Consider the following 27,833-nt stretch of genomic DNA (forward strand, 5'->3'; position numbering starts at 1 on the left):
GGAGTTGGATTCTAAACCCCAAACAGATTCTGAGGCACTGACTGCTCAAACCAACTGTCGAGTTGGGTATTTTCTGTAATTTAAGGCTTATTTAATTTATTGCTTGCTTAATTTGTCCTGTGAACCCTCTTTCCTTTCCTGCCTAGCTCTGATAGAGGATAGGCTTTTCAAACTGCATTGTGGTTATAAAGTTGCATTTTACATTGATGAAACTGCTATAATTTATTGGGAATATTTAGATCTATTTACAAAAGGAAAGTTATATTCCAGGAGAATTTGAAAGTTTAATCTTGAACTGAAAATTCCTTGATCAGACTCTACCATTCTGGTCATACCTAGAGAACTGTCATTGATACAGCACTTAGCTGGCTCAATGGTTCCCATGAATGGGATGCAAACATACCAGGCTATAATCTATTTAGGAAGGATAGAGAGGGTCGTAAAGGTGGAGGAGTAGCTCTATATGTGAGAAATGATATCACAGCAACCGAAATGACAGAAACCTGGGGAAAGGAAGAAGCGATATGGATCACCTTAAAAAGAGAGGCTAGAACCTCTGTCCACGTGGGTGTTGTCTACAGACCTCCAACACAATTGGAAGAATTAAATAAAGACCTGATTGCAGATATTCAAAAGTTGGGAAACAAGAGAGAGAGGTGCTGTTGCTGGGAGATTTCAATCTGCTGGATGTAGATTGGAAGGTTCCATCTGCGGAATCGGAAAGAAGTAGAGAGATCGTGGATGCTTTCCAAAGTGCTCTGCTCAGACAAATGGTGACGGAACCCTCGAGGGAGGGAGCAACGCTGGATCTGGTGCTCACAAATGGCGATAGCGTGTCAAATGTCCGAGTGGGTGCCCACCTGGGCAGCAGTGACCATCAAACAGTTTGGTTTGATATGACTGCTGGAGTGGAGGGCGGCCACTCAAAACTCAAAGTCCTGGATTTCAAGCATGCTGACTTTAGTAAAATGGGGGAATACCTAAGGAAGGAGCTGATGGGCTGGGAGGACGTACGAGAAGTGGAAAGGCAGTGATCCAGGCTGAAAGAAGCTATAAACAGGGCCACAAACCTTTATGTAAGGAAAGTAAATAAAAGCAAGAGAAAAAGGAAACCGATATGGTTCTCCAAGCAAGTGGCTGAGAAAATAAAGGCTAAAGAGTTGGCGTTCCAGAAATACAGAAAAACTCAACAAGAGGAACACAGGGAGGAATACCTGATAAAACTGAAAGAAGCCAAGAGAGAGATACATCTGGCGAAAGCGCACGCGGAAGAACAAATGGCTAGAAAGGTAAGGAGGGGTGACAAATATTTCTTCAGGTATATTAGTGAAAGGAGAATGACTAAAAAGGGAATTATGAGACTAAAAGATAGTGCGAACCGCTATGTAGATAATGATGAAGAAAAAGCAAATTTGCTAAATAGATACTTTTGTTCTGTTTTCACAGAAGAAAATCCTGCAGAAGGACTGCGATTGACTGGCAAATGTACAAATGAGAATGGAGTGGATATAGCACCGTTCACAAAAGAGTGTGTGTATATACAACTTGAAAATCTAAAGGTGGACAAACCCATGGGACCGGACGGGATCCACCCCAGGATATTGAGGGAGCTCAGAGAGGTTCTGGCGGGTCCTTTTAAATATTTGTTTAATAAATCCTTGGAGACGGGAGAGGTTCCAAGGGATTGGAGAACGGCGGATGTGGTCCCTCTTCACAAAAGTGGTGATAGGGAAGAAGCTGGAAACTACAGGCCGGTAAGCCTCACTTCGGTTATTGGAAAAGTAATGGAAGCGATCCTGAAGGAAAGGATAGTGAATTTCCTGGAAGCCAATAAGCTGCAAGATCCGAGACAACATGATTTTTCCAAAGGGAAATCGTGCCAAACGAATCTCATTGAGTTCTTTGATTGGGTGATTGGAGAATTGAATCAGGGACGAGCTATAGACATAATCTACTTAGATTTCAGCAAAGCTTTTGACACGGTTCCCCACAGGAGGCTCTTGAATAAACTGGAGGGGCTGAAGATAGGACCCGAAGTGGTGAACTGGATTAGGAACTGGTTGACGGACAGACACCAGAAGGTGGTGGTTAATAGAATTTGTTCAGATGAGGGAAAGGTGAGTAGTGGAGTGCCTCAGGGATCGGTGCTGGGACCGATTCTGTTCAATATATTTGTGAGTGACATTGCCGAGGGGTTAGAAGGTAAAGTTTGCCTATTTGCGGATGATACTAAGATCTGTAACAGAGTGGACAACCGGGAGTGGAAAACATGAAAAAGGATCTGAGGAAGATAGAAGAATGGTCTAAGGGTTGGCAATTAAAATTCAATGCGAAGAAATGCAAAGTGATGCACTTAGGGAGTAGAAATCCACGGGAGACGTATGTGTTAGGCGGGGAGAGTCTGATAGGTACAGACGGGGAGAGGGATCTTGGCGTGATAGTATCTGAGGATCTCAAGGCGACAAAACAGTGTGAGAAGGCGGTGGCTGTAGCTAGAAGGTTGCTAGGCTGTATAGAGAGAGGTGTGACCAGCAGAAGAAAGGGGGTGTTGATACCCCTGTATAAATCGTTGGTGAGGCCCCACATGGAGTATTGTGTTCAGTTTTTGAGGCCATATCTTGCTAAGGATGTAAAAAAAAATTGAAGCGGTGCAAAGAAAAGCTACGAGAATGGTATGGGATTTGCGTTACAAGACGTATGAGGAGAAAGTTGCTGACCTGAACATGTATACCCTCGAGGAAGAAGAAACAGGGGTGATATGATACAGACGTTCAAAACGTATTAATCCACAAACGAACCTTTTCCGGAGATGGGAAGGCGGTAGAACTAGAAGACATGAAATGAGATTGAAGGGGGGCAGACTCAAGAAAAATGTCAGGAAGTATTTTTTCACGGAGAGAGTGGTGGATACTTGGAATGCCCTCCCGTGGGAGGTGGTGGAGATGAAAACGGTAATGGAATTCAAACATGTGTGGGATAAACATAAAGGAATCCTGCTAAGAAGGAATGGATCCTCAAGAGCTTAGCCGAGATTGGGTGGCAGAGCCGGTGGTGGAAGGCAGGGCTGGTGGTTGGGAGGCGGGGTAGTGCTGGGCAGACTTCTACGGTCTGTGCCCTGAAAAAGACAGATACAAATCAAGGTAAGGTATAAACAAAAAGTAGCACATATGAGTTATCTTGTTGGGCAGACTGGATGGACCGTGCAGGTCTTTTTCTGCCGTCATCTACTATGTTACTATATGTATCCTGCTGAAGGCAGAAGTGAGATGTGAATGTGTGGACTGATGACCACGTTGCAGCCTTGCAAATCTCTTCAACGGAGGCTGACTAAGTAAGCCACCGACGCAACCATGGCTCTAACATTATGAGCCGTGACATGGCCCTGAAGAGTCAGCCCAGTTTGGGCATAAGTGAAGGAATGCAATTGTCAGATTGTGCATTTTACGATGGCGACTCCCCTCCTTTTGGGATCGAAAGCAACAAACAACTGGGCGAACGTTCTGAAGGTCTTCGTCCGCTCCACATAAAAGGCCAATGCTCTCTTGCAGTCCAAGGTGTGTAAGCTGCTCTGGGCAAGACAACGGACTGGTTCAGATGAAACTCCGACACCACCTTCGGCAGGAACTTAGGGTGCGTGAGGACGACTACTCTGTTGTGATGGAACTTAGTATAAGGTGCATCTACTACTAAGGCCTGAAGCTCACTGACCCTACAAGCTGAAGTAACAGCCATCAAGAAAATTACCTTCCAGGTCAAGTACTTCAGATGGCAAGAATTCAGTGGTTCAAAAGGAGCTTTCATCAGCTGAGTGAGAACGACATTGAGATCCCATGACACTGGTGGAGGTCTGACAGGGGGCTTTGACAAAAGCAAACCTCTCATGAAGTGAACAACTAAAGGCTGTCCAGAGATAGGCTTGCCCTCTACTCGCCGATGATAAGCACTAATTGCACTGACGTGAACTCTTACAGAGTTGGTCTTGAGACCACTCTCTGACAAGTGTAGAAGGTATTCAAGCAGGGTATGTGTAGGACAAGGGAGAGAATCTAGGACCTTGCTGTCATACTAGAAGGCAAACCTCCTCCATTTGAAAGAGTAACACCTCTTCGTGGAATCTTTCCTGTAAGCAAACAAGACTCAGGAGACACCCTCTGAAAGACCCAAGGAGGCGAATTCAAAGGACTCAACTTCCAGGCCATGAGAGCCAGAGACTGGAGGTCAGGATGTAGAAGTGACCCCTCATTCTGAGGGTTGGAAAACACTCCAATCTCCACGGTCCTTGGAGGACAACTCCAGAAGAAGAGGGAACCAAATCTGACGCGGCCACAAGGTTGCAATCAGGATCACGGTTCCGTGGTCTTACTTGAGTTTCAGCGAAGTCTTCCCTACTAGAGGTATGGGAGGATACGCATACAGAAGGCCTGTTCCCCAATGAAGGAAAAAGGCATCTGACGCTAGTCTGTTGTAGACCTGAAGCCTAGAAAGAAATGAGTGACCTTGTGATTGATCTGAGTGGCAAAAAGATCCACCGAGGGGGTGCCCCATGCTCGGAAGATCTTGCAGGCTACGCCCAAGTTCAGTGGCCACTAGTGAGGTTGCATTACCCTGCTCAGCCTGTCGGCCAAACTGTTGTTTACACCTGCCAGATAAGTGGCTTGGAGAACCATGCCTTAACGGCGTGCCCAAAGCCACATCTGAACAGCTTCCTGAAACAGAGGGCGAGATCCAGTGCCCATCTGCTTTCTGGTGTAATACATCGCAACCTGATTGCACAGTACGTAAGTATTGCCATACTGTACCCCATTTTCAAGGAACAGTGATTGCTAGATAAGTCCTTTTTTATATATATGTCTTTGAAAAAAAAATTTGTATAAAATCATGTTGGAAAATAATTAATCAAAAACTGTTTTAAATATGCTTTTATATAAAAATTGGTACTTAAGATTATAACAAGATTAAAGAAGTAAATGAGTGTTCAGCTCTAAGTGAAGCTGCTGCATTTATTGGGAATGACTTACTGCCCCTTATATAATGGTTCCACCACACTTACAGATGGAAAATCTTTTATAAGAATGATGAGTTTGTTTGGTTTTTTTCGAAACAGCACAGGGGATTTTTGGAACTAGACTATGACTGGAGTGCTTTGGAGGATTTTATGACATTTGGACCATCATTTCCTTAAGATGAAAGATACACAGCTTTCATAAAACAGGCACCCTTTTGGATTTCTCGCATATTCTGTCATAAAATCAGGATCTTTATATTTTAAATGGAGGACAATATGAATGAGATCAATTCTTTAGCCCCAGGTTACTCTACAAAGACTTTTGAACACAGCAAATCTGCTCCTTACCTTCATTTCTGGTTTCAAGCCTTTCCACTGAATAGTTATCTTCAAAGCTTTCTTCACTTTCCAGAGCTGAGAAGTGAAACAATTGTGTTATGATTCCATACAGAATATATATTTCAATAAACTAGTCAACATCAAACTGAAAATACAGACAAGCAGAATATGATCTGAAACACTGTTGCATAGACCTCTTAACCAATCTGATGACAACCCCAAGCAGGAATTCAACAAATGAATGAATGATTTTCAACCTTTTTCATCTCACAGCACACTGACAAGGCGCAAAATTGTCAAGGCACACCATCAGATTTTTAAGGATATAAATTTTATCATTTAACAAATGAGTATTAATATTGTGTTTTAAGTTCAATAATTATATTTTTAATAGGGCAGTTCATCGATTAAAATTTTAAATTGAACGATTAATGATTACAATTTTTGATCGTGTGATTAATTGCATAAAATATCCCCAATCACATTTCCTCCTGTTCAGTACAAAATATAAACAGCAAGAAGTAAATTCTCAGAACTCACATGTTTCAATTACTAAACTGAAAATAAAATCATTTTTCTTACCTTTGCGGTCTGGTGATTTTATTTTTCTAATCATCTTGTTCCCTGTCTCTGGTTCTGCTTCCCTGTCTCTGTTTCCAAGACCTCCTGTCCATTCACTATACCTTTTCTCTCCTCTTTTCTTCTTCACTTCCTGCCCTACATCCATCTTTCACGTCCAACTTTCTTCCATTTTTCTGCATCCTTCTCATGTCTATCTAGTTTCCAACTCTTCCCTTTCCCTCCATCCATGGGCTGCAAATCCTTCCTTCTCTCTTCTCTTCCTTTCCCTGCCCTGGAACGTAAGGGGGATCAAGTCACCTATAAAGCGTACTAAAATCTTACAGCATTTGCAGTGCCATCAAATTGATATTGCTCTATTGCCAGAAACACATCTTACAGCTACCAAACATGCAAAGCTTCAGACTTGGTGGCAGCGATGGCCCAAGGCAAAAAGGGAGGAGTGGCCATCTTGTTCTGGAAAGGGTTAGCGGCGCACTTCCGTCCTATATTTACTGACCCTCTGGGCAGATAAATTTTATGTACAGCAGTTGTGGGACAGCAGGAAGTCATCTTTTGTTATGTTCAACATTTTTATTGATGACAGATCAAAATAACATTTTCAACTCTAGAGTTGTACAGAGATACAAACGCAATATCTCCACAATAAAGATCAAAGGAAAACCATCATCAAACATTTAACACTTAACTCCCCCACCCCTACCCTCCGATTTCTTTCCACAAATTTTAGTGCAAAGTGAACAGAGTCACTCCGTAACCACAGGCACATCAAATATATATTGATATCAAATAACAACAGAACCTGTTTACCCGTTAGACTATTTTCTCCCTCCCTTCCCCCTCTATAAAGAGTCCCTTCTTTGTCCCATTAAGAACCTAATTATTCTTCCCCCTACCCCCAATCTGGCTCACTGAACACTCAACCTATTCAAAATAAGACTCCTACCTCTAGGAGGCCAGGTATGGACTCCACAGTTTCAACAAACCTTATCTACGTTTAAAGGAATATTTTGCTTCTCTTGCTTCCCAAGACAACTGATGCACCATGTTGCGCCAGTGCCAAAACTCCAGTGGTGTATCTGAGGTCCAGGTCTGCAAAATACATTTCCTCGCCAATAGACATAATTTAGGAACCAACAACCCTTGTGTCACTCCTGGGCCACCCGGAGCCCCTGGACAATCCAGCACTAACTGAAGTGGGGACTCTGACACTCTAAATAGTTTGTAACCTGGCGCCAAAATATCCTTACCACCATGCATCCCCATTGTCTGTTACTTTGCATTTAAGACATTCTGGGGACGCTATACCCCCCGCCCGATAAAGCTGAACCTGGGAGAAATAAGCTCTATAGTACACCCGAAAGGAACACTCCCTATAAATAGCACTGCTAGTGATACGCAGGATATTCTTAATTGATGCCATAAAGTCCCACGTATCCAGCCGTCTCTCCACATCTCGTTCCCAATGAAGCTTAACTACTTCCACGTCCTTACTACCCCAGAACTGCCAAAAAGCTCTATGTAGTTGTGAAATCGAAGGGGCACCCTCAGATACCGTTTCAAAAAACCCCCTCAGCTTATTCCCACTCCTATTTCCCAAAACCTCTGCTGGTAAAGACCGAATGTAACGCTTAATCTGATAGAATGCAAAGGTATCACCCCATCTAATACATTCGTTGTCCTTTATTTGTTCCAAAGACTTCAGCTTTCCCTCCTCGTCTATTAAGAGTTCCAATACTCTCACTCCCATATGATCCCATTGGCCAAAAACGGGATTATCCAGTCCTGGGGGAAAAGCAGGGTTACCTCTAATGGACAACAACTCCATGACATTTAGATCTCCCCTCAGACCCCTCAACAAAAACCTCCAAGCGTCCCTCAACGAATTCAAGAGCAAAGATCTCTCCGCATGTAATAACGCCAGCAGGTTGTATGGTGCAAAATATGCCTTCTCGATAGCGAGCGGAGTAAAAAAATTCGAGAGATACAACAAGTCCCTAATGTGTCAGACTAAATACGCCATATTGTAAAGTCTCATGTTTGGGATTCCCAATCCTCCCTGCGCCCAGTTACCCATCAAACATGAGAAGCGCAGTTTAGCCTTCTTTTTAGCACACCAGAATTTTGCCACCAGTCGGTTAAAGCGCTGCAAAATCTTTCTGTAATAATCTTAAAGGCAGCGTCTGAAGCAAATATAGCCACCTGGGAAAAATTACCATACGTACTAAACAAATTCACCCTATCAAAGGCACCGGCAAAGCTTGCCATTTCTCCAATTGTCGCTGAGTGTTCAGCAGCAGTTGGGCCACATTGAGTTGACATAACTCTGTAGGTTTTGCTGTCAAGAGTACCCCTAAGTATCTAAACGATTGATCCGCCCACCGCAAGGGAAACTGTCCCAGCCACGCGTCTTTAACTTCCCCGGTGCTAGCCATCGCCTCTGATTTGTCCAAATTTAACTTGAATCCGGCAAAATCCCCAAATTCACAAAACGATTCTAAAAGGGCACCCAGGAAGACTTACAGATCCATAAGGACCACCAGCAGGTCATCCGCAAATGCAGCTAGTTTGAAACTTTCCCCTCCAAAATCCACCCCCTTAATATCCTCATTAGCATAAATCTCTCGAATTAAGGGATCCAAGTATAAAACAAAAAGAAGTGGCGACAGGGGGCAACCCTGCCGGGTTCCACAGCTGATCTGAAAATTAGCCGACAAGAAGCCATTGCATTACTTTAGCCTGCGGTGAAACATACAACATTTTGATAGCCTCCACAAACCACCCTTCAAATCCATATGCCCCCAATGTCGCAAACAAAAAATTACATCGAACACAGTCAAATGCCTTTTCCGCATCAAAACTAATCGTTAGTGCCAGTTTCTGATTTGAATGCGCCCACTCCAAGGAGACTAAAATCCTTCTAAGATTCTTGGTGACTGACCGATTTTGAACAAATCCCACCTGTGCATCATGAATAATACTGGCCAAGATTTTTGCTAACAACATCACTTCATAATTTATTAAAGAAATCGGTCGATATGCTGCCAGTAAACTATGGTCACAGCCCGGTTTGGGCAGAACTATGATTTGCGCTACATTCAGATGTTGAGGTAAAGCTCCTTCAACTACCCAAATATTAAATACTTTTGTTAAATGTTCCACAATGGATTCCCCACAAATGTATAGAACTCGGCTCGTAATCCATCCGGTCCCGGAGCCTTACCCAATGGACTACCACTAATTGCCGCATACACCTCGTCTGACATAATAGGCATGTTCAAGTTTGCCCTGTCTGATGTTGTGATCCTTGGGAGATCCAAACAGTCCAAATATACTTGCCCGGGGAGCTCGCCCACCCCCTGTGCTGAATACAAGTAATAATTCTTAAAAACCTCACAGATTGCTATATTGGAATGCACTATCTGCCCTGTAGAATTTTTTATTGAAGTCACTGTTTTAGATGCTTGTTTTCACGCTATCAGACAAGCCAACAACGTCCCATTTTTATTACCCTGTTTGTAAAGTTGGTATCTGTAAAAGCTCTGCGATTTTGCCGTCCTCTCCTGAATTAAGGAGTTCAGCGCTATTTGCCTAGATAAAAGTTCACTCTTAAGTGCAGTTGTGGCATGTGCTCCAAACTTGTCTTAGTTTCACAATTTCTTTTTCCAACCGCAAGATCTCTCTATTCCTGATTTTGCGTTTATGACTGGCATAACCAATAATTGACCCACGTAAAACCGCTTTTGCGGCTTCCCAGGTTAAAACTGTATCTGTCTCCGAAGACTGATTATGGTGTCTAAAATTTAAGGAAACCCTGATATCTAGTTGGACAGATGTCCAACTAGCTATCAGGGTTTCCTTAAATTTTAGATCATTATATAGATAACATGGAAACGCCCAAGCCGAATGAGCGGCCCTCTGCCCATCTGGTTCCCAGTCCATCCAAACCGCTGCATGATCTGATATCAAATAAGGACCAATCTGGGCATCCACAATATCATTAAACAATGTCCTAGAAGTCAGAATATAGTCTATCCTGGATTGAGTTGCATGTGCCCGTGATAGATGTGTGCAGTCCTTTTCTAAAGGATGCAAGACCCGCCACACACCCAAAAGGTCTAACAGCGAGCTAAATTGTAGGAGACCTTTAACAGACCTGGACCTATTCCCCCCGGGTGGATCAGATTTATCTGTGGGTCCCATACCATATTGAAGTCTCCCCCCACAATCAAGGGAACACTATCTTCCACACTAAGGATGTCAACCAATTTTTTATAAAATACATTGTCCAATTGATTGGGAGCATATATACTGCCCACCCTTACTTCTTTACGTGCTATTGTGGCTTGACAAAAGACATAACACCCTCCTGGATCATTTACCACCTTCTTAATGTTCGTGGCCACCTCCTTTCTGAATAGTAAGGCCACTCCTCCTTTCTTCCCCACTGTTGATGTGGCCACGCATTCCCCCACCCACCAAGACACCAATTTGGCATGCTCCCCTTCCGAAAGATGTGTTTCTTGCAGTATTGCCACGTCCGCTTAAATACGCTGAAGATACTGAAATACTTTAGATCTTTTAAAGGGGGAGTGAATGCCTCCTACATTCCATGTTATTACCTTGACCATCTTAGCCTGCAGAACTGTATTCGGCTCTCATCAAAAAGAAAAATTTTTTCATAAGGGAGAGAGCCTGCCCCAGCTTACAGCCCCCCTCCCACCTTCCCAAAAGGTTCTCCTCATTATTCCAGCCCCTGGCCGATATCCTCTCTGTCTTTTGTAACCCCAGATCTTGTTCAGCCCTATTATTACTTTCCCCATATTCTTCATTTCCCTGTCTCCACGCCCCAACCCTCCCCTCCCCCCTCCCCCCCTCCCCCAAGCGTTCCTCAATGGAACGATCACATTATCAACGCTTCCCCCCAACCATCCAAACAGTTAACCTACCAACTCTATACCCCCTTTCTTATGTTTGTTTACTTCTCGCTAAAATATTAACATTACCACTTCCCCACATTCAATAACATTAGAATGTTCATCGCATCTCATACTGTAACTCAATCATAAACCAAACAGACTTTTTATACTTTTTAATGAAACTAAGGACGTACAACAGTCTGCTTTCCTTTAAATACGCCCATTCCATCCAGAAATCCAGAGTATCCTTGCATTGCGGGAGCAGCATCCCATGACTTGCTGATATATTACACACTCAAACCAGAACAAGCCCAGTGTCTTTTTATTGTCTCTTATAAAGATCAATTTGTAAAGAGAACTTCTCCTATAAGTGCAGGTACTCCTTCCCGTCTCTGCTGGATTCTGTTCTCTTAGAAAATGCTCTGCCAGGCTGTCTTTTCTCAATTCCAAAGACTGTTTGTACCCAGATACAGCTCTTAGGTACTGCTTCCTTGTCCAAGTCCCACGGACCTGACTCTTAATGATGTCCATCTTTCAAATCAACTTGTACTCTATCATTTCTCCTTGTTAGCCTAATACCATTAGACTAAGGATTTCAGTCTTCCACCATTCCCAAAGGTCACTCATGTATCCACTGAGTCCAAATGACGCAAAAAAGTTTTTGCCTCCTTCACCGATTTGTAAATTTTCGTAGTTGCTTGGTGGGTGACTCAACTTCGCCGGGTACATTAAGGCAAATTTGATTTTCCTCGCAAATAATTGCGAGTACACCAATGAAAAATTCTTCCGCTACACTGCCACCAACGCGGAGTAATCATGGAAGCATAATAGTTTTTGATTGTTATATCTCAGCTCCTTGCCTCCATGCAATGTTTGCAGTATCAGCGTTTTCTGTGCAAAATTAAGAAAGTGGCAGATTACCACCCTGGATCTGGCCGCCTTCTTGGGCCTATTCTGTGTGCCCTCTCAATCTGGATCGGTCCACCCTCAGTGCTCAATTCCAGCTCCCAAGTCAGCCAAGTTTCCAGAAAAGATCGCAGCTCTCGATCATCCAATGACTCAGGCAGCCCCACAAAACGCAGTTTGTTCCTCCGTGACCTGTTCTCCAGGTCTTCAAGCTTCTCCGCATAAGCTGTTAGCGTTTTTTGCATCCGGGCCTGCACTTCCTCCTACTACTACTTAACATTTCTAGAGCGCTACTAGGGTTACGCAGCGCTGTACAGTTTAACAAAGAAGGACAGTCCCTGCTCAAAGGAGCTTACAATCTAAAGGACGAAATGTCAAGTTGGGGCAGTCTAGATTTCCTGAATAGAGGTATGGTAGTTAGGTGCCGAAGGCGACATTGAAGAGGTGGGCTTTGAGCAAGAATTTGAAGATGGGCAGGGAGGGGGCCTGGCAAATGGGCTCAGGGAGTTTATTCCAAGCATGGGGTGAGGCGAGGCAGAAAGGGCGGAGCCTGGAGTTGGCGGTGGTGAAGAAGGGTACTGAAAGGAGGGATTTGTCTTGAGAGCGGAGGTTACGGGTAGGAACGTAGGGGGAGATGAGGGTAGAGAGGTAAGGAGGGGCTGCAGATTGAGTGCATTTGTAGGTTAGTAGGAGAAGCTTGAACTGTTTGCGGTACCTAATTGGAAGCCAGTGCAGTGACTTGAGGAGAGGGGTGATACGAGAATATCGGTCGAGGCGGAAGATAAGACATGCAGCAGAGTTCTGAACGGACTGAAGGGGGGATAGATGGCTAAGTGGGAGGCCAGTGAGGAGTAGGCTGCAGTAGTCGAGGCGAGAGGTAATGAGAGAGTGGATGAGAGTTCGGGTGGTGTGCTCAGAGAGGAAAGAGTGAATTTTGCTAATGTTATAGAGGAAGAAGCGACAGGTCTTGGCTATCTACTGGATATGTGCAGAGAAGGAGAGGGAGGAGTTGAAGATGACTCAGAGGTTGCGGGCAGATGAGACGGGGAGGATGAGGGTGTTATTAACTGAGATAGAGAGTGGAGGGAGAGGAGAAGTGGGTTTGGGTGGGAAGACAATAAGCTCAGTCTTGGCCATGTTCAGTTTCAGGTGGCGGTTGGACATCCAGGCAGCAATGTCGGATAAGCAGGCCGATACCTTGGCCTGGGTTTCCGCACTGATGTCTGGTGTGGAGAGATAAAGCTGGTCTTCCAACTCACCCGTACATTGTTGGTATGTAATTAAGTCATGGCTAATTTTCCCCATGTTATTTTGCAACTGTTCCAGTTGATTATCTATTGGCTCAGGCGTTTGTCAAGTATGACCTCCATCGCCCCTGTTACCTCCGCCGTGATTTCTGCCGCCCATGCCAAGCCTACCAGCGAACTTGTTGGGCTTGCTGGCGCCGCCATCTTTTCCTCGGGGATCTTGCCACGCTCTTTATCTTTGTGCAGTGACTTTGCAGCCATTCTTTCCTGCAATTTCCCCTGATACTCCTGGTGATTTACTTAAGATGTTGCTCCAAATTCAAAGCTGCACGATGGGGATTATCTTTGCAAACTCGTGGGTAAGTCGGAGGGTTAGCAGGAGCCGAGCCGCTAGCGACTTCTCCTGGACATAGCATCACATGATCCCCCCCCCCCCCTCATCTTTTGTTATATTTATGTGCCCAACCAGTTTGACCGTAAGTTCTATCAAGCAATGACTACTTTACTGCTTCAACATAATGTCAAACCTATAATTTTGGGGGGTGATTTTAATTCAGTATGGGAAGTATCATTGGATAAATCTAAACCCAACATCTCTGCCCCGAACAATATCAACCGGCATCTGCCCAATTTGTGCACAGTTGTAAACCTTTTAGATGTATGGTGAGTGCTCCATCCCTCGGAGGATTATACCCATTTGTCAAGGGCACATTCCATGCAGTCGCGAATTGATTACTTATTAATCTCTAGATGTTCATTTGGATCTGTGGCCAGGGTGGAAACAGGGCCTTATGTTATCTCCAACCATGCTTGGACTGGAACCTGAACAGTGCTAATCGGACAGACGATGGACCTTTACTGGGATGCCACATTTAAAGAAAGGCAGCTCAAATGCTGGCACAATTATAAAACACACAGTGCCTCCCATGAGCCTCAATCAGTTCTCTTTTGTGACGCCGCAAAGACAGTGTTGAGGGGGGAGATCAAGATAGGGACTTATTGAGACTGGGGTGAGAACTACGGCTTTCCCATCAATGTTCGGGGGCCACTCACGCTATCAGACATAAGCAACAGGTTCTAGATCTGAAGACAGTGCTGAATGAGATATTACATCAATGGGCGGTTAAATCCTAAATGTATTGACCTGGATTGGCCACTGTCGGTGACAGGATGCTGGGCTAGATGGACCTTTGGTCTTTCCCAGTATGGCACTACTTATGTACTTATGTACTTATCAGTTGTACCACCATGGTAATAAGGTGGGTAGACTGCTAGTTCACTTGGTGTAGGTGAGAGGGGGCTGTCGGAAGACCTTAACTCTCTGAGATGACTTGGGAGGTCGTGCTACTACTGATGTGGCTATTGGTGGATATCTTCCATTCATACTATAGGTGGCTATACGCAGCCCCACCTAAGGGCTGTCTAGCAGTTTATAACTAGATAATATTGCCCTGCCTGCCCCAATTCAAGAGGATAGGGATTTTTTGAATGAACCTATTTCAAGCTGATGAGGTATACTCAGCAATTCAGCATAGCCCTGTTCTGAAGGCCCCTGGAGTTGATGGTTTTAGGGCCGTGTTTTATAAATTAATGGGGAAAGAGATAGTGCCCCCATTACAAATATGCTTAATGAGATACTGGTTTCAGAATCCCTACCAGTTTTGCTTAACATTGCACAAATTATAGTATTCCCTAAGCCTGGCAGGATCTTACCCTTGCGGAATCGTTCCAACCTATATTGTTGTTGAACTGACCAAGATCATGGCAAATCGGTTAGCCTGACTTCTTCCATCCCTTCTCCACGAGTCTCAGGTCAGTTTTGTTTGAGGGCATTCGGTAGATAAAAACTTCAGGAAACTTCTGGCCACGCTGGCATTTCAGAATCATAGTGACCTCCAATCTCTTCTCATAAGTTTCAATGCAGAAAAGGCCTTTGATAGGGTCCACTGGGATTTCCTCTTTGATGTTCTGGCCAGATACAGCTTTCGTGGTCAACTTGTATCGTCATGAAGGCCTTATATGTCAATCCTAGGACTTGACTACTGGTCAATGATATTACCTCACCTGATTTTTGATTTCTCAGGGAACTCAGCACGACTGTCCGCTCTCCCCTCTTCTTGACATTAGACCCTTTGATACAAGACATTATGGATAACCCAGCGATCCTTCAGGTGCAGGTAGGACAGACTGGCCTTAAAGTGGCAGCGTTTGCTGATGATTTATTGGTCCACCATGTAGAGCCGAGTGTCCCTTCCTTTGATTCCCTTGATCTTTCCTTTGTACCATTCAGTAGGGGGAAGGGTGGGGGATTTTATTTTCTTCTCAGTTTTTGACTTGGAGGGTCATAAGAGTACAGACCCTCTTAGACGCATTTAAGAAATATGGGGACTATGTAGGTTTCTGCTTAAACTTACTAAAATTGGAGGCTCTGCTGTCATCAGCACACTTGCAGAGAACTTGGGGTTCAGGTTTCCCCCTACATTGGGTAGAACGCTCCTTTAGGTACTTGGCCATTCAGTTGATGATTGATATCTTGGCTTTGTATCAATTGAATGTCCTTCCTATGCTGGATGATTCTAGATGCCAAGTGGAGGGTTGGAGGGACCTTCCTCTTACGTTTTCGGACAGGATAGCCTTAATGAAAATGGTGATCTTTCCAAAATGGCTCTATTACAGACCCTACCTTTACACCTCTTACAGAAAGATCTTAGAAGCCTAAATAAACTTATTTTTCAGTTTTGCTGGGTGCATAAGAAAATGAAGATGAGATTTTACCATCTATTGGGGAGATGGCAAAAGGGGGATTTGGGACTTCCCAATGTTAAGCTGTATAACCAGGCTTGCTTGATAAGACACCTAAAGGATTGGTTCTTCCACGGTTCGCTCCATACTTCTCTATACCTAGAAAAAGCATATTATATCCCTTATAATTTCTTCTCCCTGTTGAACAACAAGGCTGTTTAGCTTTCGTGGGACTTCAAACTGAGCGAGCTGTGTTGTAATGTCCTTGTTACCTATTTAGGAGGGGATCCCTCAGTGACAGACCAACTTTCCGTAACAGGGAACACAGTCTTTGAGCCAGGGTTAGATAACCATGATTTGTACTTTGGGAACAAAAAGGGACCTCTTTGCTGGAACACTTTATGGGTGGGGATGGAGAACGTATTTCTTTGAGGAGCTATAGAAACATATAGGGGTGACCTGGGGGAACAGATTCGCGTACTGTCAGATTAAGCACTATTTTACCTCTTTAGACAGCAGGCTCTTAAATTATAGAATGGGTAACCAAATCTGGGGCTTCTTTAATGACACAGCAGACATGGACGTATCTATCTTGAGCCTACAGCAGGCATTGTTGCAAAGAGAGTCCCCCAAAACCTACAGAGCTCGAAGAATCGGTGGGAACGAGACTTGGGCCGCCACATGCCTGACTGGGATATTCTAAGCAACCTTCTCACTACTTCAGGTCTCACTACTGATGTGAGACTTGGGGAGTGTTACTTTAGAGTTCTCCACCAAGCTTATGTTTCATATTTTTGTTCAAAACATGGGCGAGATGCCAATTCTTTTTATCATTCATTTTGGCTTAACCCTACAGTACAGGGTTCTTGGGCAGGAGTTCACAGGTTCATGTTATCAATGGTTGGGGGGGGGGGTGGGGGTACCTGGTACAGTCGAACAGTTCTTATTAGATAAGAAGGGGGCATTTAGAGGTCAACAAAAGATCCATGTTATGCTACTTTGTAAGATGTGTTTTGTGTATATCCTCTGAACCCCGAATTTCTGGCACTGGAGAAATCAACTCCATTTATTAGTTACTTAGGAGGCAAGAGATGCAAGAGGCTTGACCAAGTATTAAAAGCAGTTTTTGACAATTTGGAAGTGTTATTTGCAAACTTTCCACCCAAAGAGTCGTGGCTTGATTGTTAATAGCCTATAATTTTATGCCCTGTCCAACATGCGTTGGCACACATAGCTTGATTTTTCCTTTGTACCATTCAGTAGGGGGAAGGGTGGGGGCTTTCATTTTCTTCTCAGTTTTTGACTTGTAGGGTCATAAGAGTACAGACCCTCTGAGGATGCTTGGATGGTACATAAGTATTGCCACACTGAAAATTTTACAGTAGGGTGTACAGAACATTGTGATAGTAGGATAGTGTTAAGGGAGGGGACGGTAAGGGTGATGGTGGGTTTATATAAAAAATGAGCATACTTTGTTGTTTGCTTATATGGTATGCAACTGACTTTTGTATTGATTTGCTCTTTTCTGACCACTGACAGGTCATTTATGACCTATGAACTGCATAGCTATAAGGCTCAAACTTTTCTATACTTTTACTGAGAGCTGCATCTTTCTGAAAGCTCTGACTTCAGCATTCTGTGTAGTACAGCAGCAATCTTGCTCAGAGCTGTGAAAAGCTGTGCATCCGAAGTCAGGCTGACCCTAAGGAGTACTTTTCCCCCACCCTGACAGAGAGTCGGTGCCACCAATTCTATACTTCGAGTGCATTTACAGTTTGAGGATGAAGACGTGTTGAGTTTCTTAAACAAACATGGGTACTAGGGAAATTCCTATAACGAAATGGCGACTGAAATCCTCGGTAAAAGAATCTTGAAAATGCTGAATTCCATAAACATTGTTCCGTGTTCCATAACATTCAGATAGTATGTTCCATTCTATGTTAACAATGAAGTACAGGAGGCTCTTAAATAAACTAGATGGGCTGAAGATAGGTCCCGAAGTGGTGAACTGGATTAGGAACTGGTTGACGGACAGACGACAGAGGGTGGTGGTAAATGGAGTTCGCTCGGAGGAGGGAAAGGTGAGTAGTGGAGTGCCTCAGGGATCGGTGCTGGGGCCGATTCTGTTCAATATATTTGTGAGTGACATTGCCGAAGGGTTAGAAGGTAAAGTTTGCCTATTGCAAAAGAGTGGACACCCGGGAGGGAGTGGAAAGCATGAAAAGGGATCTGAGGAAGCTAGAAGAATGGTCTAAGGTTTGGCAATTAAAATTCAATGCGAAGAAATGCAAAGTGATGCATTTAGGGAGTAGAAACCCACGAGAGCCTTATAGGTACTGAGGGGGAGAGGGATCTTGGGGTGATAGTATCCGAGAATCTGAAGGCGACGAAACAGTGTGACAAGGTGGTGGCCGTAGCGAGAAGGTTGCTAGGCTGTATAGAGAGAGGTGTGATCAGCAGAAGAAAGGAAGTGTTGATGCCCCTGTACAAGTCGTTGGTGAGCCCCACCTGGAGTATTGTGTTCAGTTTTGGAGGCCGTACCTCGCGAAGGATGTTAAAAAAATGGAAGCGGTGCAAAGAAAAGCTACGAGAATGGTATGGGATTTGCGTTCCAAGACGTATGAGCAGAGACTTGCTGACCTGAACATGTATACCCTGGAGGAAAGGAGGAACAGGGGTGATATGATACAGACGTTCAAATACTTGAAAGGTATTAATCCGCAAAAAAATATTTTCTGGAGATGGGAAGGCGGTAGAACGAGAGGACATGAAATGAGATTGAAGGGGGGCAGACTCAAAAAAGATGTCAGGAAGTATTTTTTCACAGAGAGGTTAGGGTGGTGGATGCTTGGAATGCCCTCCCGCGGGAGGTGGTTGAGATGAAAACGGTAACGGAATTCAAACATACGTGGGATGTGCATAAAGGAATCCTGTGCAGTAGGAATGGATCCTCAGAAGTTTAGCCAAAATTGGGTGGCGGAGCAGGTGGGGGAAGAGAGGTTGGTAGTTGGGAGGCGAGGATAGTGGAGGGCAGACTTATACGGTCTGCCAGAGCCGGAGATGGGAGGCGGGACTGGTGCTTGGGAGGCGGGAAATACTGCTGGGCAGACTTGTATGGTCTGTGCCCTGAAAAAGGCAGGTACAAATCAAGGTAAGGTATACACATATGAGTTAACCTTGCTGGGCAGACTGGATGGACCGTGCAGGTCTTTTTCTGCCGTCATCTACTATGTTACTATGTAAGTAAGACAGAAATTAGCTGTAATTGAAAGTTGGGAGGGGATTGATGCTCAATCCACTTTATATAAGGCACTGTGGTGTTATATCTAGTCGGAGGGCTGAGATGATCAACCGAGTGACTCTTCATCACAGAGGTCTCCCTCTCATAACAAATTGCTGATGCCTGATTTCTTTACTATTTGTTACCTGCCTGATTGCCTTGTTATTACCTGATTACTTTGAATGATTAATTACTCTTACGATTACTTTGTCTGATTACTCTAATTACTTTGCCTGATTTATTTTGCCTAATTGCTTTATTGCCTTGCATTATCTATAATTGGTAAGTAATAAAGACTTTTCCTTTAGAAGAAACAGTCTCCATCCTCTCTAATTTCTCTGTTCTGTCTATTCTGTCACACTATATTTTGGGAATGGCTGGTCCACTGTATCCTGGGGTAAGTGTTGGAAGACAGAAACCCTATTGACTCACCTGTCCAAATTATTATATTCCTTATGATAAGTGGAAGGATAAGAAGGAAGAATATTACGGCCTTCTCTGGGACTGGGCAGTTATCAGCAGAGAACTGTATTATGGCCTTCCCTAAGACTCTACTATAATCACTTTTTATTTCAGTGTTGTCACTGTTCATTCAATAAAATTGTTCAAACATAAAATAAAGTGGAGGAAATGGGGGGGGGGGGGGGGGGGGGGTTCCCTACTCAGTGCACAATTAAGTTGTGGAATTTTTGCCAGAGGATATGGGGAAAGCATCTAGCATAGCTGACCTTTACAGAGGTTTGATAAGGTTCTAGCAGTCTCTTTCGAAATTTAATTAATCCAGTCGACGGTTTTCGATATTTAGGAGTCATCTTGGATTCAAATCTCTCCATTGTCCCTCAGGTGTCTAATCTATGTAGAATGAGTTTTTCCATTTTTCATCAATTACGTTCTATTAGACACTTCTTTGACCATGACCATTTCCATGTCCTTATTCTCTCTCTTTTTTTGTCTAGACTTGATTATTGTAATACTGTCTATGCTGGTCTTACACGTTCAACACTGAAAAAAACACCAAACCCTGCAAAACTTGGCAATTAGACTTCTTTGCCATGCCAGGCGCTTTGCACATGTAACCCAGTTAATCATAAAATACAACTGGACAAAGAATTATTTATAAAGCCCTGATTCTTACCGTCAAAACATATAGAACAGGTGTACCAGATTACTTATCTTCACTTACAATCCCTACACACTTACTAGGATTTTGTGGTCTTTGAACGATTACTGTTTGGTGCTTCAGGGCCCATAACTGCACAGCTTTGAAACCATTAGACGTAGTGCTTTCTATTTCTTATTCCCTTTCACCTAGAACAACCTTCCCCTGTCTATTCACAGCAAACTCTTCTTTAAAACTTTTAAATCCATAGTTAAGACCTGGTTTTTCCACTAAGCATTCAGTACTGGTTAGATTTAGTGTCTCCCGCTAAGGGCATGGTACCTTTCTTTATTTCTCATCTTCTTCTTCCTCTCCTTTTTGACATGTGTTTTGTAGAATGAGTGATTTAACTTTCCTGTTATAAATTGTCATTCTTTTCAGTGCTCCTTTTTGTCTGTATACTGCTCGGTTCTACAAGTCAGTTTGATCAGTATAGCACATTTTTAAAAAATAAACTATAAACTGTAGAATAAAAGTCGGTTAGTTATTAGCCAGGTAAACTTTGGAACAGGCATACTTACTCCCAGAAGTGAGCAAAAAGGAAAGCATATGAGTTTTTGGATCTGCTGGGTACCTCTAGTGATCTAGATTCTCTAGAGATGGGATACCATGGTCTATAAACCTTTCATCTAATCCTGTATAGCATATACATCTATTTTTTTTCAACCTGTGTGCCCATAGTTTCTTCCCCAGGTGTGCCACACGCAGGAGCGGACAGACCGGGCAACCGAGCACTGCCAGACAACCCAGAGCACCAGGGGGCCCAATTCCTCAACCTTCATGAACCAGCATTTCTCCCACTCTATTCCCTCCCCTCTGTCCCAATCTACCTTAAACTGCGAGAAGTTGTGAAGCTGTAGACTCCTGAGGAAGGTCACTGAGCCAAAATACAGCCCGTGTCGCATTGTTGGAGTCGTGTTTCCCTGAAGATATTTATTAAAGGACTTAAGTGCACCATTGACCTTTTGTCATCTTCACTGTGTTGTGTTTGCATTCTGAAGTGTGGCGTTTGTTCTTCTGGGTTTTTTTTCTGGCGTAAAGTATTCTTCATACAAGTCACAACTGCCCAAAGGTCCTTCAAAGTAACATCACTTTTAACGATAAAGAGGCAGATTAATCACAGAAGTCATCATCACCTTAACAAGAGTCGGGAATGAACAGGAACAAAAGGAAACTGAGAAGAACAGCCAGTAACAACATTTTCGCTAGAAGCCAGCCCGCTACCAGATGTTGAATTCACAGACTTCTCAAATGAAAAGGCGGGTTGAGAGGGAGGGGTTCACTCGTCCAATGACAGAGAAGCTTCTATAAGAGATGCCAAACTCGGTTCCTTCTGAGTGGTAGTACTCACCACTGTAACATGTTGATCCACAGGGCCTTTTATAGATGAATTACCAGCACTTTTGTCCTCCCCTTTTTGTTCTTCTGTTTCACCATGATGTCAAAGGACCAAAAATCCCAGATCCTAGTCAGCTCGGGAGGGGCTCCAAAAGGGGTGTACTTCAGGCACGAACCCATAGCCACAACTCTGCAGCCGTATCCAGCAGGGGTCCTTGCCTTGAATCAGGAGACACTCCTAACTACATCAAATGCCTGTGTCTCCAACCAGCAACTAGTGAGTAAACCAAGATTGTTCCCAACATTTCATTACTTGCTGAGAAGCAAACACTAAATAATTTGCACAAAATACTAAATAATCTTAAGCCTCTTTATATTAGTCTAATATCCCTAGTACCTGAACAAGTTTTAAACAACTCAATAATACTAAGACGCAGACAGCAGTTCAGCAGTGATGAGTGCTATTCAATCTTTTGCACCAAGAGTCACATGTGTAATTATCTCCCAATTGGCAAAAGTTTATGTGTGTGCGCTGGATGCAAGGAGATCCTAGCTCTCAGAAAATGAGTCCGTTCACTTGAGGTTAGAGTAACGGAGGAGCTGAGGAAGACAGAGAAGTACAAATGGGAGACCTAAAGTGACATTGTAGAGAAGTCCCACCTCCAATCTGGCAACTCTTGTGCTACCTTGGAGGAGGGAGGTCTCCTAAAAGGAGAGCATCACCATGGTGAAGTAGGCTCTCTCTCTCTGCTGCTCTGGGAGAGCTGTTCTATTCTGTCAACAAATGATGACTTTACTCACTTGTGTTAATCTGACAAAGCTTTTAAATAATGCAGTGTCTAGCGCTATGGAATCTATTGGAGGATGTGGTTGGCAGCCAACACAGCAAGATTCAGAGAAGGTTAGGACAAGTTATTGGTGAGAAAATCAAAACATTAGAAAGAAGACTTGGGAGTGCCATTGTTTATCCCTGAAAATTAACTATGAAAAAGAATCCACTTTTAATCTAAAACTGTCTGAGCTTTCTATTTATAGAGTATAGTTTACACAAGTAAAATAGTATTTGTCAACATATTCAGAAATACTGATATTATATCTTCAAATACTCACCTCAATTAATGTACCAATGCCTGCTGGGATCAGTACCAACAAACTTGTTTGTTCATCCAACAGGAAAAGAAATATTACTACTGTGCTGAAGCATCGCCAAAGCACTAAAGATGAGGGCAGAAGGGAGAGAAAAGGCACATTAATATCAGTGCATTTTTGTGCTACAAGAACAGCTACTATAAACAACAAAATGCAAATATACTCCAACTTTGGACAAAGCCAGATTCCTCCATTCTTTTAATTTTGAAGAATGGATTAACAACAGGCAAAGATCTCCCCAAAACACAAAAAACATATGGAGAGATTACATTCAATCCCTACCTCAAAAGTTGTAAAGCTTGATTCTTAATATTACAGCAGACGTAGAAAGTGGATTAAGAGAAAAGGACAGGGGTATGTTAACGTCAGTATACCCAGGGAAAACTGTAATGAAAGAATGGTAATTTGTCTCATTTCATGGGGAGGGGTGTAGAATCACTTTACAGAGGTATGGGGTCTGTTATAACAATACAGAACTCCCCTTGTGCCAACAATATTTGAAAGTAAATAAAGTGGGGGTGAGTAGGAGTTGAGAAAATGGCTGAAGGAAATTAGAAATAAAAACCAGAGCCCTGGAGAGAAAGCATAAAAACAGTGTTGGTAGAGTCCTGAGGGAACTTGAGGTAAACAGAAGAAAAGAAATTAGGCCTCGATGATCAAAAGTAAATGTAGGCCTAGAGGCTACTAGCACCTGCATTTACTAAGCACCGATGATCAGGGGGCTCTAGTAGGAGAATGCAGGGAATACTGCAGAGCTCATTTAAATCTAATTTAAATGAGCACTTCGGTATTTCACCCATATGATCAGACACTGGAAGAGGAGGACATGCTAATCCCTCCTCCATCACCCACAAGGTATGGGAGGGGAGGGGGCTGCTAGATCACCAGGGCGGATGGGGGTGGGGTGTGTAGCCCACTGGGTCACCAAGGATTTTTTTTTGATGTTGAGGGGGTTAGGGGGGCTGGAGATCCACTGGACCTCCAGGCATTGTCGCAGTCCCGGGAGGAGCATGGGGGGGGGGGGGGGGGGGGGGGGGTGACTAGGCCAGAAGATCCCATGGACCTCCTGCTTCTGTGTTTTACAGGTCCAGACTTTTGAAAGTAAGGACCCGTCAAACAAGTGTGGGAGAATTGTGCCTGAGCGCATGCCCAGACACAATCCGACCGCACTTTCCCTCAAAGATCAATGTTAATAATGCACTTAAATTTGCATTTTATTAGCGCTGATCACTGGGGAGTTAACTCCCCACGCTGTTCCGGTGCTATTTTAACAGCGTGTGGAATTGATCATTGGGGCCTTAAAAATGATACCGCAGTTCAACTAGTAATGACAAACAAGCATCTCTGGAGCACGGCATCAAAGTAAGCTGAAAATATAAGAGAGACAGCAACAAATAACTGGGTGAAATGGGGTTTAGTTCATTGCTTATATGAGGGAATTATATTTGTCCTGGGGGGGGGGGGGGGGGGGGCAGCAGCATAAGAGTAAATGGAGGAATCTGGGTTTGTCTGAAGTATATCACCATATCAAGAGATATTCCTGCTTAATTTGAAACCAGAATGGATGGATGAGGACAAGAGGAGAGTGGTTTTGATGGGGAGGCCAGCTGTGAGAATGGAAATTGCTTTGCATTGTCAAGAGCAGCGACTGCCAGGAAAACAGAGTGTGGTAAGGCGGATGATTAGTATGAGTGAGATAACTACATTTAAACATCAGAATGTACATAAATTTTGCAAGATTTGGCCACCTTTTGAAGAATGGCTTAAAGAAAAGTCAGTTGCAATATAATAGGATAAATAGAGTAGTGAAAGCATCATATCGTGTTTGGAGGCGGGGCAGTCGTTTAGATAGAATGGGGGAGGGTTCATAATACTGAAAATGGTTCAGAAAACTGGTATGTTTATAAGTAGTGTTTGTATTGACTGTGATACTATGAGTTAGCAATGAAGATTTAAATTTTTTAAAAATCTAAAAAAATCTTCAATATATGCCAAAACTTCTTGATGAAAAGCTAATTCTTAATTATGTTCAGAAAATAATAGTACCCACACCAGTGGGTTCTTATTCAGAAGTCAATCATAAACCGATATAAATATAAAGAAAATATTTATGTACCAGAGGAGGCATGATTTGTACAGAAATTAGTAGCAAAGCAGGGTTCAGTGTCTTTCCACAGTCTGAAGCAAAGCCATTAGGCTAAATTCACCTTGCAACCCATTGAAAAAGTGTTTGTGAAAAACATCAGTAAATGAACAAGAGGTAGTGTCCCAAGCTTTGAGTTGTAATATTGTCTACAGGCCTCTGACATTTATTTTAGCTAGCCTTAAAATCCCTTATACCCCAACTCAGACGTCTTGTTCACATTGTCAGAATCTCAAGGTTACATAACTTTAGTGGAGTCACACCAATCTTTGGAATAACTTGTCCCTTAGTCTTAAATTGAGATCTTCTTTAAAAGAATTCAAAGCTACACTGAATACCCACTTGTTAAGAATGGCATATACATCTTCAGTAATACATAGTAACACAGTATATCAGCATTTCCTAAATTGTGCACAGTGGCAAACTCACAGGGGTACCGCGGGGCGCAGATGGGAGTTCACATCAAGTACCAGAACAAGTGTTGCAGCAAGAAGCAGGGAAACCACCTTCTTCCCCGGCAATAATCCCTACGAGTCTACATGTAGCGGCATAGAAGCACCGATGTGAGCTACACATCCCTGAGGCAAGGTACCGAACACAACTCAGCTGTGATTGGTCACGGAGCTGTCTGGCTCATAAAAGGGCAATCCTGATTGGAAAGTAAGGAGTAAGGCTCTTTGTTTCCCAATCAGGATCGCCCTTTTAGAGGCTCCGTGACCAATCACAAATGAGCTGCGATAGGTAGCTTTACAGTCTTCTTCACAATTCTGAGTAAGACAGCTGATCCGAACAGATCACTCATTATCAGGTAAGAATCCATAATGGGATGTCGAGCAGATGTTTGTTTAGAAAATGATAAAAATTTAAATTGCAGTGGGATTTTTAAACATTCTGGCAGGATTCAGAGAGAGAGAAGCCTATTTCACACCCACATACTTTCTTCTCATCAGAGGCTGCATGCAGACCTCCAGATTAACCCCAGTATTGTTTCTCAGGCTTTGATGGATGTTTTTGAACAAGCCAAGTTTTCCCCAAGTGAGTGACTTCTCAGACAAAAAAAAAAAAGAAAAGAAGAAATTTGCAGTAGGAGAGTCAGTAAGGACTATTTAAGGTTTGGTACATTAGGTGGGAGTTTTTGTAGATTATTTACGTTTTAAATGTTCATAACCTTTGATTTGTATTTGATTTGCTGTGAATTACAATTTTTTATTGTACTTTTTAACTTGCTGTGCCCATTTGTTTTGGAGTAGGATAGTATAGATATGTGAAGTGAAATGAAATTTTACTCTGGAATTCAATGGGAATGTTATCAGTGCTGCCTACCTATGTTTTGCTGTATTTGGACATGATGTGTGGCGGTGGGGGGGGGGGGGGGGGGGGGGGAGTGAAGACCTGTGTGGCTGAGGGGGGGGACTGAAGACCTGTGTGGCTGAGGGTGGAGGGTGCTGTGAAAAATTGCTTGGACACTAAGGGTGCTGTGAACTGAAAAGTTTGTGAACCACTGCAGTATATGACAGCAAAGACAGACCTGCATGGTCCATCTAGTCTGCCCAATAAGGCGGCCAGAGCTTCACCTGACACTTCATGAAGGTTACACTCTGTCATGATCAAACACTGGCATCACAAAAAGGGCAGTCACACAATCATGGAAGAGTGATTTTATAATTTTGATGCAGCATAGTCACATTCATTGTCAATTCTTGAATAGAGATGGAAGATACCTCATACAGCCGCATGAAAAAGCAAATGAACAAACTTTTGGAAAAAGAAACAAAAGTGAACAGCCATCAATACTTGAATAAATCAGCAATTCAACAATATTGCAAACTGACAACATTTTACTCATTATCAGCCTTAAGGTGTCTACTCATGCCCTCTGAGATAAACTCACAGTATGTGATATGAATGCAAAACTAAAGACACACACTTGTTCTTGATCTGTTCCTGCTATTCTCGGGTTCCAGACTGTAGAGGTCTGCCTGGCGCTGGTCTTAATTCCCAATCACTGGAGTTGCCGTCAAAGCCCACTCTAGCCCACCCAAATCTGTCTTTTCATAATCAGGATAGAGACTGTAAATGTCTGCCCTGTTTTTGGGACACAGATCATAGAAGTCCATCTAGTACTGGCCATACATCCCTACTACTGGAATTGCCATCTACATACCAACAAGTTTTGTTTTGATTTCATCCTTCTTCCATTTAAGGATCCTTTGTGTTTATCCCATGCATTTTTAATTCCGTTACTATTTTTGTCTCCATCACCTCCCCCAGAAGGGCAGGCATCCACCACCCTCTCCATGAAAAAGTACTTCCTGATGTTACTTCTAAGTCTACCATCCTATATTCTCAATTCACATTCTCTAGTTCTGCAGCTTCCCCATCTCTGGAAAAGATTTATGTGTATACTGATACCTTTCAAGTATTTAAATGTCTGTGCATTATATAACCCCCCCTCTACTCAACCCCCATTGCGTCTGAACGTTATCCGACCATATCACCATGTTTTTGTTTCTCTACCGGACTGCTGAACGCCTTTACGGTACTATATAAGCCACATTGAGCCTGCAAATAGGTGGGAAAATGTGGGATACAAATGTAAAATAAATAAATAAAATAAATATCTCCTCTATCTCTTCTTTCCTCTAGGGTATACATATTCAGGTCAAGTCTCTTCTCAAGTCTTTTGTTGAAAACCTCGCACCATTTTTGTCATGCTTCAAGTTTTTTATGTCCTTAGCTAGATACAGCCTCTAAAACTGAACACAGTACTCCAAATAGGCCTCGCCAATTACTTCTATATGGGCATTAACACTTCTCTTTCTGCTGGTTACACCTATCTCTACCCAGCTCAGCATCCTCTACCTTGAGATCTTCAGACACCATCAACCCAAGGTCTCTCTCCTGAACTGTGCTTCTCAGTCTCTTACCCCTATCTCGTACATCTCCTTTGGGAGGGAGGGAAGAAGTCAGATGGAGAGATGTTGGACTCAGGAGCAGTGGGGGGGGGGGGGGGGGAAGAGTAATTCT

The 27,833-nt window shown here is 43.3% G+C and overlaps 1 protein-coding gene across 1 annotated transcript in view; it reads right to left on the minus strand.

Moving 5' to 3' along the window:
• CLPTM1L (CLPTM1 like) overlaps positions 1–27,833 on the minus strand; it is a 346,065-nt gene that overhangs the window by 140,473 nt on the left and 177,759 nt on the right. Inside the window, exons 9-10 of the mRNA XM_030209834.1 lie at positions 22,625–22,728; positions 5,354–5,419 (exon numbers count right to left, since the gene is read on the minus strand). Of these exons, the coding sequence (XP_030065694.1) occupies positions 5,354–5,419; positions 22,625–22,728 (170 nt within the window). The remainder of the gene's footprint in view (positions 1–5,353; positions 5,420–22,624; positions 22,729–27,833) is intronic.

This window comes from Microcaecilia unicolor, chromosome 1 (assembly GCF_901765095.1).
Source record: "Microcaecilia unicolor chromosome 1, aMicUni1.1, whole genome shotgun sequence".
In the NCBI taxonomy this organism is placed as follows: Eukaryota; Metazoa; Chordata; class Amphibia; order Gymnophiona; family Siphonopidae; genus Microcaecilia; species Microcaecilia unicolor.